This window comes from Eucyclogobius newberryi, unplaced genomic scaffold (assembly GCF_026437365.1).
Source record: "Eucyclogobius newberryi isolate DKJ021-1_F unplaced genomic scaffold, fEucNew1.0.hap1 SCAF_9, whole genome shotgun sequence".
In the NCBI taxonomy this organism is placed as follows: Eukaryota; Metazoa; Chordata; class Actinopteri; order Gobiiformes; family Gobiidae; genus Eucyclogobius; species Eucyclogobius newberryi.
This window is the reverse complement of record NW_027316532.1, coordinates 10,732,069-10,744,968: the sequence shown is the minus strand read 5'-3', so window position 1 is coordinate 10,744,968 and position 12,900 is coordinate 10,732,069. Positions and strand designations below refer to the sequence as shown.

Below are 12,900 nucleotides of genomic sequence, written 5' to 3'. Positions count from 1 at the left end.
TTATCTATTATTATTAGATATTTGAAAATGAAGCAAAAATCAGAGGAAACAAAATGCCCCATTATAATCAAAGGGAAAATAACAAACATGTAAAACATGCCAGTAATTGGTCAAATATATATTTGAGTGATAAACTGCATAAATGATAAATTTAGCAAAAATGAAACTATATATAAATAAAACATTTGTTATATTTAATTGTTATTAAGATGGTTGTATAAAAAGCTTTTTCTCCATCTTCATCAGAAGGTTCAATTAAAATCAATCAGAAGGTCATCACAACCGATTGTTATCTAATTCTACACAACTAAAAATTCCCTGTGATACTTTTGCTTCAGTTTGGACATTTTTGAAAAATGTTCAAAACTGGGATTTAAAGTGTTAAAGTTTGATTTTATATTTGGGATCTTTCATGAGGCAAGGATAGATCTTTAGATTTAGCCAAAACAAGCTAAAATATTATTCTTAGCTGTTTTTCTGTTTTTATAACCGTTTTTGTTTGTGGACATTAATTACTATTGTTGTGAGAAGAAATTTCATAATTTAACAATTATTCACAATTATTGTTGTACAGTATACAGTATTGTCTCATTCAAGTTATTCTAGATTCCAATTCCTCTTGTATGTGATTAGCTTAATGAAATCAAATTATAAAGTTATGCTAATAGGTTATTAGTATACTTAAAATAATATGTTTGAATAAGTTAACGTAATCAGCCAAATATAATGGCTTTATACATTCAGGTTTACTTTTTTTAGTATAGATTGAACTGAAATTACTTTTCAGTTAAGTTGTCAACAGTTAACATGACAATTTTACTGCATGTGTGAAATCCAAGTTTTCAAACTGGCATTTAAAGGATTTAAGTAGTATTTTTATTTATTTTCTGATGATGAAAATATATTAAAATTGAGAATACATTGTTTTTTTTAGCCGTTTTTGTGCATGTACATTTTTGTATTTAGGGTTCAGAGTGTGTCCTATTAAAGGGAAGCCTTGGTTTATTTTATATGGATTTTATACTAATGTTTAAAAAAGTTGACAAGCCTCTTTAGATGAAGGGGAAAAAACACACATCACAGCGAGGAAAGTATTCAAAAATGTATTGTTCAATATATTCATCCCACTTATACCAAGTGAAGAGAAGAGAGTGAAGAGAACCAAAAAGCAGGACAAAAGGGACAAAAGGGAAACAGAAGAGAGAAGGACGGGTGTTTCTATCCCTTATGTCTCGGGACTGTCTGACATGAAATCCCTGTTTATTTTAAACCACGCAACACTTTAAGACAAAAACTAGTTCACCCTAAGGACAAGATGCCGACGCAAAACAGAGCAATGTAGTTTATTCTGTCCAATGCACTGAAGAAAATTGTGAAGAGCGTTACATAGAAGAAACTAAACAGCCTTTGCTGCACAAGAGGCTTTATCAGCACAGAAGACACTGGCGTTCAGGACCACAGAGCGCCGTGCATCTTCATCTTAAAGCCACAAACCACTCTATCAAAGACAGTGAGGAGAAGATTCTAAGCAGGGAAAAAAGATGGTTTGAAAGAGGAGTTAAAGAGGCAAACTGTGTTAAAAAAGAAAAAAACATCATTAAATGGAAACGGGGGTTAAGATTCAAGTCGTTTATTATAGAATTTTGAATCCCTGCAGAGGTAGACGCCCAGGGAATTCGGATGCTAATCAATTACACAGGGAGGTGAGAGAGTGAGCCAGGGATAATAGGAGGCTTAATGCCCATTAAAGGACAGATAGTAAACAAAGAGGCTAGTTTGATAGGAAACAAAGAGGTTTAGTTTCTGGTGAAACCAATAACACCTTTTCATCAGGAGGTCCTGAGTACCTAGAGTAGGATAAATATCTGAGTTCCCGGTCCCGGCACGGGAGGAACAATAAATAAGTTAATAAATTCATGAAGAATATAGGACTGATTGACATCTGGAGGGAGATGAATCATAATGCACGCCAATATACCCATATTTCTAATCCACATGCAACTATTCCAGAATAGACTATTTTATAAAAATCAAAAACCACGGAGGCAGATTCTGACGTAATAGACTTAAGGGACCATGCTAATATCTATATCACTCTAGACTTGGAGGAAAGACAAAAAAACACAATATGGACGTTCAATGTCACTCTGCTTGATGACCCCTTGTTTAAAGAAAAAAAATTAAAAACGATATTAAGACTTTTCTGGAGGAATACACTTCCCTGCCCATCCTCTGGAATGCTTCTAAAGCAGTTTTGAGAGGAAAAATCATAGCCATAGCCTCTGCAAAAAAGGAAAAAAGGGAGAAAAAGCTAAATGATCTGCAAGAACGACTAAAATTGCTAGAGTTAGATAATGCCAAGAAGGGGAGTCCTCAAATGCCACAGGAATTTAAAAAGATACGAGGAGATAACTTGACCTCACAAGAAATGGTTAAGAAAATGCTTTTTACCAAACAAAGATATTATGAGAGTGGATCAACATTGTCTGAAATATTATCCTGGAAACTGAAAGCCTCAAGCTGAAAGATCTATTTTTAAAAATACGGGATAAAGAAGATTATATAAATTCCTTTATGGACACCCTCAATTTGCACGTTTTTCATGAGGGGAAAATAAAAAATTAGGAAGTGAAATAACAGAATCTGAAATACAAGGTGCATCAAAAGATTAAAGAACAATAAATCTCTGGGGAGTGATTGGTTCACCTCAGAGTGGTACAAAGCTCTTAAAGAAAGACATAACCTTGTGCTTTCAACAACATTTAACTGGGCACTTAAAAATACTGATCCCTCCAAGTTGGAAAGAAGCCATCATATCTCTAATACCTAAAGAGGGGAAGGCCTCATATAGGCCCATTTCTATTCTGAATGGGGACTATTGTATAGACCCCTCAATTATGTCCAAAATAATGGAACAAATATTCCCAAATTGAACTTGCAAGGATCAGACAGGATTTAGTAGCAGACGACAAACACAAGACAACATAAGACAATCTCTACACATAATGAACCACATACAAAAACAGCAAGACAAGGCTGTGATCATTAGTTAGAAAGCTTTAGATCCTGTAAGATGGTCTTATTTATCTAAGTTGCTAAACAAATTTCAAATTGACTTGATTGTAAAAAATATTGGGGCTCTTTATCATCAAGAATTAGAATCAATGGCCACTTGATGGACCCTTAAGAGAGGGGTCAGATAGGGCTGTGCCTGGTCTCCTCTCCTGTTTATGTTATATATTGGGCCAGTGGTTCCAGATGTAAAGCAATCAAAAACATAAGGGTGTCACAATGGATGGGATGGAACATGAAATTGCCTGTTACGCACACAATGTTAAAATCTTAAACTGGATGGCCTATGACCCAGGTTTTGCACCTAACGGCACACGTTTTTCATCAGATTGTAAAATATAATCATATGAAAAGTATTGACATATTTAAAGAATTATAGGACTTCGAGAAACAGAACTTTTATAGATTTGAACAAATATGGAGTTATTGTAACCAAGAAATGAAACAAAGCAAGAGCACCGAAAAACGACATTCAGACTTAATTTGGAAATAGACAAATTAGAATGACTTTGGACCAAATAGGGCTAGTATTTTTATGCAAATAAACCTTGATTTTGTTTGTATTTATGTTTAGTTGATGTTTACTTGTGTTTTTCATTTTGTGTTTTGTTATATTTAAGTTATGTTCTATATGTTTATCAAATTGGAACTGGATGTAAATGTTAATAAAGAGACTGTGCAGTGCTTTATTAATTTCAGCCCAATATTTATGAACAGTTGAACAACTCCAAAATGCATAAATTAGTAGTGAGTAGCTTTCACTTAATGATACATTTTCCAAACTAATTCATTCAAAACCTGAGATTATTTATGAGTTTTGAAAAGTTTTTGTCATTTACAAAGGTTGAGCAGAGGAGGAAGAGTTTTATTAAAATGGTTAAAATCTCAGTTTAATAGGGATTCAATGCTGGTCAATTTCCCAGGTTACAGAAAATAGGTGGCCTCTGCAAGTAACAATGCACTTCATCACACGTTCACTTGCTGCTCGCATTTTGAGAGCAGTTTGAATATCTCGAGGAGGCAAACGTTTGTCTTGTGAAAGGAAATTGCTCAGGAAATCACTTACAAACCTGAGCAGCCACTATGAGATCTGTCCACTTCAAAGTCCACTCTAATGAGCTAGGCCTCCCTGTAAACTGGCAACTCCACTCATGTGTAAGTAGAATGCATCCAAATAGTTTGTCATGTGGCTTTAACATGACCTTTGCACTCTCCAAACCTAGATTGTTATTGTGTATTGAACTAAAGTTGACTTTAGCTTTAACCTGATGCTCTTACATAAGAAGTATAGTATGTGTTCTCCCACATAGTTTGTTAAGTATTTGTAAGTTTTCTGTTTTCTTTCTCCTGTGCCCTGCTCCCTGTGAATGTTTTGTTTTGGATGTGATTTACCGTGTCTCTTCAAGATATGTCTTTTCTTCTTTAGGTCACTGCATTGACCAGTGCCACAGAGATACAGGCTAAAGCCCTCATTTGTCATTCCATCCATTACATTGGCCAGAGGCTGTGCACAAAACTGAGTTGGCCTCTTTTGTTGACTATAGTGTTGCCAAACTGTCATAGTTTCTACAATCCAATTTCACAAATAACTCAATATAATTTAAATGTAATTAGAACATTTTACATTATATCTGGTCACATTATGCTGTGGTTGACGCTATTGGAAACTAAAACGTGACGTCTCTAATATATACTGCATAGCTAATACAATATTAAATTTGTTTTATATTGAAGTTCTGCGCAGCCCTAGATGCATGTGTGCTCGGCTTATAGAGAATTTGTCAGTGTAAGCGCACAGTCTCATATTTGGATGTAGGACAGCTCATTGACTGATCTCTGTACGGGACTCTTCTCTGAGGAGGTTTAATTGGATTCAGGTTAAGTCCCTGGGTTGAGTAGCTCTCAACCCAGTTCTACCATAGAGCAAACTTCCCCCAATCACAAGGAGATTGCTGCGGAGCAGGACATACAATGCCAATGACTTGAGCTTTCATTTGGCCTTAATATTATTGTGTATCCAAACAACAATCTGATGTATTTTAAATTGCCCTGTATTTACACTCCTAAAACTTAAATCTCACTGTTTTGCCTTTATCTCTGTGTTTCTGTTTGTATATCTGTAATATTTTTATTGTCCATTGTTCTACTGACTCAAAGTAAATGTACTATAAAAACACAAAAAAAATTTCATAATTTGTTATGCATTAACAATGGCTGCTGCAAGTGTGCGTCACAGCAATTTACCAAAGGGCAGGTTCAGGTGGGGTTCACATGAGATGACACAAGGACCTGCACACCATTCTGAACACGGCACCTAACATTTAAAGCTGGGGTACCCCAACTTACTTTCCCTCATAATTAGTCAATTCTGTGTCAAAAAGTGTTTTGTAAAAGCTTCAACACGCTTTCTTCATCTAATTAGAAAACATGTTATCTTTTCAAACTTGAAAGAACTATGTTAAGTCACTTTGATGCTTTGATGCTGATCGGCGCTGCAGGATTATCACCTGCTTCAATTACATGTCTGAAAAAGCCGTTTCAAAGGTGTTCTAGTGGCCAAAGGTTTTGTTGGAGCTAAGAATGAGTTCGACATGTTAATACCAACCTTCTTATTTCACTGTTTGAAAATTAGGCACCTCAGCTTTAAGCACCAAATGCTAAAATGTGCACCAAATACATTAATATTAGATTAAGTTCAATCTGGTAAAAATAGTGAAAACTAAACCCATTTGTACCAAGTGTGTGCTATTTGCATCGTCATCTGAACGTCACTTGCCGCCCTCACTGCTGAAGCCTGATACTGTTTCATCTTGTGTTGTCACAACCCCTGCTACCTTGATTCACTCTTGGTCGTTGGCTAGGTTTTGGATTTATTACATTCGAGGCTGAACAATCAGTGGACCAGGCTGTCAACATGCATTTTCACGACATCATGGGCAAAAAAGTGTGTAGTTGTAGTTTTATTTTACCCTTCAAACTGAACAAAGGCTTGAGCGATGAGAAGTTTCCAATCATTGTTCATCTATCCATCAAAATATAATCCCATATTGCTATTGCTTTAGCATTTTTAGAGTATTTCTATAACGTGTGTATAGAATAATTGATGTATATATCAAAGTCGCTCAAGCCTTTGTTTAACTTGACCTCTCCTTTAGGATGTTATTGGGCGTACAAAACAACTATGAACATATTTCGGTCTTGAGATAATTACATGAAATAAATGCAATAAAATGTACAATACTGATTCTAACTAGTCACCTACAGGATTGGTCTAAGTACTTTGTTTCTTACGTGTTTTCTAATTTCTTTACATATCAACATTCTTTTCTCTATTTTTTTTTTTTTAAATCCCGGTGACCTCAGTTTAAGAATCTCCATACTGTGTTTGCTCATCAGGAATCACATTTACATTTGAGAAAACGTTCCAAATGCTGCTGCGTCTGACACATGCTTCAGTCAGAATATTGGGCTGTGAGGTGACATATGGGTGTTTGGGGCCTGACTCCAGCTGTAGAGGCTTAAAGTGAGCTGCTGACCAGAAGAAACACGTTAGTTAAGTTTACTGTTGCTGTAAACTGCGTAACAAACCATTCAGGATTGACCTTCCATCCATATGTGGACAGTGGGTTGAGTTAGACACAGGTGGACTTTGGACAAATACATTTAACTGGTTTGTCTGGATTGTTCTGCTAAAGAATATTCTCTTCAACGTAAGTGAGCAGCTTTTCTCCATTGAGAGCTCTAGGTGTGTTCTCTTCTCTCTCTCCAAAGAAAAGGACACTTGAATGACATTACGACATAATCTGGTTTCTGTATTGTCCTTTTTTGACTCTTCAACTAGCATTTTAGATGGGACCTGTCTCCTATCACAATATATATCTAATCTGACTGATCTTCTAGTAATGATGAGTAAATCTTCATCATTACTAGTGGAAAGGCTTGTGTCCTTGGGTCTGGGTTAACATGTTCAGAGGTCGTCTGAAACTGGTCATTTGGGGAATAAAGAAACCCAGATATAGATTGATGATGAAATTCATATATTTCATGTTACTTCCTTGAACATGATTGAATGTTGACCTCGTGATTAAAAATACTAAAAACTCATCAGTGACTATTTGAAAAGCTCAGATCTTGATTTGATTAAAAATGGATTATTTGCCCAGCTCTATCTGAGTTATCAGAATAGAGCTCTTGACTGAACATTACTTTACACTGGGACTTAAAGGAGACGGGGAGATCTGAGTTACAAAATTAGAAATTGGAGCACATCAAACTGTGTCACAAGTCCCAGTTCAGTTGTTGGGGACTGAACAAAAGTCATGTTATCCATCAGTGCAAGGCGTGATGCCCACGGGACAGGGGCCAGGTAGCTGCCGGAAGCATGTGCGTGTATTTAGGTCAACAGAGAAGGAGGACAGCCTACACCTTAAAGCGCCCAGGAATTTGAGATTCATTTTCCTCCTGCAAGGTGACCCCAATAGCTCAACCCTAAGTCTATTTCTGGTTGGCTCCCTCAGTAGCAGGCTGTTTCTTTGCTCTGGTTAATGGCAGGAAGCTTCGCCTAGTTACTTTCTTACTGAAGCCATTTATTTTAAAGCATGAATTGTCCGTGCAGCTTTACAGGACTAAACTCCTGTTAGAACGCATTAATGGATAATTTGCTGGACTAGTCAAAGGTCCATTGTAATAACACATGTAAGGTGAAAAGACATTCACCAGAATTGACTCTACTAATTTGAAGTAAATTCAATTGTATTTTGTCCATGCATGACACAGTATGAAGATGATTACTTTACCGTTTTATGAAACCCTGCATGTTTGATATTCTATCAGATGTGAGACACAAATTTGTCTCTATTGTCCATTCCCTGCTAAAACTGAAGTAAAAGTCATAATTGCCTTTTTGAAAAGTGTTAGCTAAAGAAAGGTAAGTGTTGACCTTTTTAGATGCCTTTTAAACAAATAGTGTAGATGTCACATATCCAACCTGTGTTTCTCAGGTACAGCTTGCTTAAAAATATGTTTGGAGAATAATTATTTGCTCAATGGTAATATCAGTTCTCTCCTAATATACTTCCATAGTACCTGCAAAACACAGTTTTAGACTCCTTGTTAGTCAGAAATAAAATTAGCATTGTTGACTTTTGCCACAGAAATATATAAAGATAAAGGGAAATCTTGGCCCAATGTTGAAGATTATAAAGGAAGGTGCTCGTGTGTTTGTTCTGCAGTGATACCAAATGTGCTCTGCATTTCCTTTGTCCAGGTGGAAGTAAAAAAAGCCGAACCTCGTGACTGCAAAGCTCCAGGGCAGCTTGGCCCAGGCCAGTGGGCCCCCAGGGGCATCCTGAGTGCAGCTAACGGCTGGGCCACACAGCCAACCCAGGGTTGGACACAGGCCTATGGCCCACCGGGTGAGTGGTTCAAAGGGGGGTGGGACACAGGCCTATGGCCCACAGGGTGAGTGGTTCAAAGGGGGGTGGGACACAGGCCTATGGCCCACAGGGTGAGTGGGTCAAAGGGGGGTGGGACACAGGCCTATGGCCCACAGGGTGAGTGGTTCAAAGGGGGGTGGGACACAGGCCTATGGCCCACAGGGTGAGTGGTTCAAAGGGGGGTGGGACACAGGCCTATGGCCACAGGGTGAGTGGGTCAAAGGGGGGTGGGACACAAGCCTGTGGACCACAGGATTTGTGGAACTTTATTTGACAGTCATAACGTGAAAAGAGAGTGGTAAAGACAGTTGGCAAATGTCGAGGGCTCCTTAAACCCAAACTAGATTTTATCAGGAGGTTCAGAAAAATGACCCGTTTTTTCGGTTTCTGTTTATGGAACTCAGGACATTTGGCCCAATTAAACTGATGATGAACTTAAAAATCCTATCAAAACAAAACTATGGTTCTATGAGTCCTGAATGACCACCAGAAACCCATTACTCCTACCAGTCAGTAAGGATGACCCAATATTTTAATAGATAGGATAAACTGGAACAAAGAATAAATTGTGAAAAAGTGTTGTGTCTACATGGAAAAAAATGATTTTTATATATTTCTTTCTGTTAGAAGGGATGTTTTTAAGGTTAAGATTAAGGGATACTTAATTAATCTTTCCTGAGGGAAATTCATTCTCTGTATTTGAGCCATCCTTTAATGCTGCTGGTAAAGCCTGTCAGGAGCAATGTGCAACTGCTGTACAACGCTCAGTGACCCATCTTCAGGCTTGCTCAGGACGACCAAAGCTGGAGGATTTGATCTAGTGCATGTTATAGGTTACTGAGGGTAACAGGTGGGCCAGACCTGTTTGCCATGTGCCAATATCATCAGCTCTTGGAAGCTAAGCAGGGTTAGTACTTGGGAGACCGGTGAAACACAGCGGGATGGTCAGAGGAAACTTCGTTGTGTCCTTGGGAATGACACTTCACCTACATCCCTCGTGAAGTGGTTTGAGTGCCTTGAATGTGGAATAAAAAATAATATGGGTTGATTGGGGAAACCGCAGTGCCCACCCAGACAAAAGGAGGCAAGAGTGCTCGCCATTCTGCAACTGTGCCGAGTGCAGGCCTTTTTCACATGGCGTCTGTGGTCAGGAAATAGCAGAATTTAAGCCTAATTGGTCCCTGTCATTTTGAAATGGAAAATACAAAATTGGAAACAAACCAATTTTCATTTCACGCTGTAAATCAAGCACCATGGCAAGTGCCCAGCAAATCTCTTCCTGGGAGTCAGAGGCAGCACAGAGGCAAACCCGCTGAGAGGTGCAGGGTCTGGGCATGTGCGGTGTGCCTCTCGGGCTCAGCTGGACTTCTGACTGCCCTGGCATCCTGTGAAAAGCAGCACTTCCCTCTCCACTTCTCCTGATGCTGTTGCCCCGTAACAGACGGGGGGATTTTGAGCAAGATTTGGATTATTTTATTTGCACTTGCGAGCAAACGGAGATTTGAGCATGTCCTGCCCTCTTGGTTCAATCTGTTCAGTCTACGAGGTTAGAGCTGGTGACTGTCCTCGTCCTCGATCTGTCCTCTCAAAAATACGGAGCTGGAAGATGAAGATGTCTGGGCAGGCTGTCTTTTCTGAGCTGTCATACACAGATCTCAAACTACCAACTTAGACCTCCACTTGGGTTTCTGTTGTTTCCTCTTCGTCTCAGCAACAAAACTCCTTGTTAAAGACTTCTTATAAAAACTTTGGGCACTCATCATAGAAGTTAAAGATGCCATGCGAAACACCAGCTCCATCCTCCAAAAGCCCTGCACCGATGGTGGCAACGGATCACGAAGATGCCATGGAAATAACAGCGCTGACAACCAAACCAGCCACTATACACCCACAATGTCGTTATTTCAAACAAGAACTATCAGAGCTGGCAGTCCTCACTTCAGCCATTCATAAACTGACTTCCAGATTTGATGAGTTCGAAGAGAAACTTTGGGACAGCTTGGTAATACTCGGCAACCTGACCAAGATCACTGAAGTGAACTCTGCTGAAATAAAGAAGTGTAAAACCAACTCCGTGTTCTGGAGAAGGCTGTCCCTGGTTCAAGAGAAAGCTGATTTGAAATAAAGGGTTTTTGAAATTGTCCGCTATAATGCTGTGTTAAAGTTCTGAGGTCAGATCCGATTGCTTACTGTCCCCCCTGTCGTGGCACCCTCCGCCCCATGATCATGGTCCTGTCGTCCGTTCGCCAACTCTCTGGCAATATCAGGCTAAATGTGCCTAAACTGCTAAGTTGTACACAGACTAATGTTGATTAAGTGATTAAATACTTTTACAAAATACAAATTTAGCTTGTAATGTATTTGGAAAGGCTAAACTACCTGCTAATGCTAGGCTGATTGAGTTATTAGCTGGGAGCTAATTTACCTTAAAGGGGGTGTGGCTATGTTAAAAGGGATTCATCTTGAAGAGTTGTTGATCGATTTACAGATTCTACTCAGGCAGTTCATCAAAGGCAAACACCTCTTGCAAACAAATTGAACACTAGGGCTATGAAAGAATGACCTAAGATTTATATCCCAACAAAAATAATCAGCTAAAATTGATGCAAAAAAAAATCTAAAACCTAAGCATTGACTGTCTGTTGTTCAGAGTCGCAGTCGTACTGAAAGCAGTAACCTCAGTGAAAGGAGAAGCGTGCACGGGAATGAAAGGTTTAAAACAGAAATTGGTAGGAAGTATAAATGGCTCCCTCTTGTGGTTAAAGAAGGGATTGTTGTTGCTCGTGGCGACCCTGAAGTGTTTGTGGGTTTAAATTCTGTCATCATTTTCTCTAAGGACATGACTAACCCTGTTTTGTGTCCATTTACAAAACAGAACCTGTGTGTCTCATGTTTTATATGCTGGACATTCATTGTTTCAGGTCTTGGAGTCAGTTCAGAAAACTGATATTTTTACCTGGCAAAAATACTATGCTATGCTGATTTTGTTTAGGCAAGTATTTGGTTTTCCCGCTTTTGCAGATTTTTCTGCTTGTTTTCAGTCTTATTTTTGGGTTTCACATATTTTGATGGCAATTTGAAGATTGGTATTTGCTACAGGTGCACCTTTTTCTTGTGTCTTTTATCACATTCACTTTTGGATGTGGTCAGCAGGGTCCTTATGTTTGAGTGCCTTAGGGACCTGACAGTGAGGTTCAGTTACTCCCCCCTGTGGTTTGGATATATCTTGAGGGCATGCGAATTTAACACATTCAAGTGGACAATAAGGCCTGTGGGCTGAATGTGTGCATTAAGGTAAAATCATAAGTGGTTTTGTCAGCAATGATAAGGGAGGAGGAATCAGAGGTGACCACCGAGGCCAATGGACTTGTGGACTTGGATTCTGAATAAGCCTGAAAAGAGTCATAAGTGACACACGGCTGTGCCAAAAACAATTCATTCTGAGATTAATTTTGTCCATTAGACATTTTGTGTTATGCATCAATGTGTTGGCTCTTGTAGAGTTGTGTTGCTGCACAAAGCATTGAGTTAAGCTCTCAAAGACATGTTTGGAGTCACTTTAAGGCCTGTTTTTCTGTGTTTGTGATAAAATAACAGGATCCAGAATTCAGAATTAATTTGTGTGGTTCATTTTTCGGATAATCAAATCAGCAGTGTTCAAAACAGCATTAAAATACCCAACAAGTCAATTTAATGGACCAAATCCTGTTGTTACATTTGAATTAATATTAAGTTAGTAAGTTTATCCTATTGAACAAATCAGTAAAAATAAATAATTTAAAATCACTCGCAGTCATGGTCCCATAGGGAGCGGCCCAGAACAAAAAGTCCAAGGTTTTTATTCTCCCATTAGCGGGGTTCAGAGGCCATCACAAAGACATGGATGACACCGACCTCACCAACGACCAAGGACTGGATTAACATATCATAACTGACATCAGACAAATGGAACCTGGGCGATAATTCAAGCCTGGAACACGACCTGAGGCTTCATTACTTCATTTTTGCCTTACTTCTCACCTGTGCAGTGGCAGGTCACTCCCTCGGCTCACACACCCCCCAGCAGCAAACCAAAGCCCAGCTCGCCTTATTTAAACCCCACGACCCAAGTCCTCCTCATTATCCTGGGCCTTCTCGACCACCACCAGTGTCCAGGCCCCGGGGGGGAGGCATCTCATAAATGCTCATCAATCCCAGAATGCTCATGTCTTCTGCCTGGGTCTGAGAGCCAAAGAACATAATAATACAATAATGCTCGTCGATTTAGTCTGAGTCTCTCCAGGTTGAATTGGTAAAACAGACTTTATTTTCAAATGTACAAATTTGACCAATTTTGAACTAAATGTGACTTTTATTTTAAGTTAAATGTCCTGTGATTTTGTTGCTTTTGATG

The 12,900-nt window shown here is 38.9% G+C and overlaps 1 protein-coding gene across 5 annotated transcripts in view; it reads left to right on the top strand.

The window, feature by feature from the left end:
• dazap1 (DAZ associated protein 1) overlaps positions 1-12,900 on the top strand; it is a 78,391-nt gene that overhangs the window by 19,229 nt on the left and 46,262 nt on the right. For all 5 annotated transcript variants that reach the window (XM_072439487.1, XM_072439489.1, XM_072439484.1 and 2 more), the window contains exons 7-8: positions 5,934-6,016; positions 8,339-8,486. In XM_072439487.1, coding sequence (XP_072295588.1) covers positions 5,934-6,016; positions 8,339-8,486 — 231 coding nt within the window. The remainder of the gene's footprint in view (positions 1-5,933; positions 6,017-8,338; positions 8,487-12,900) is intronic.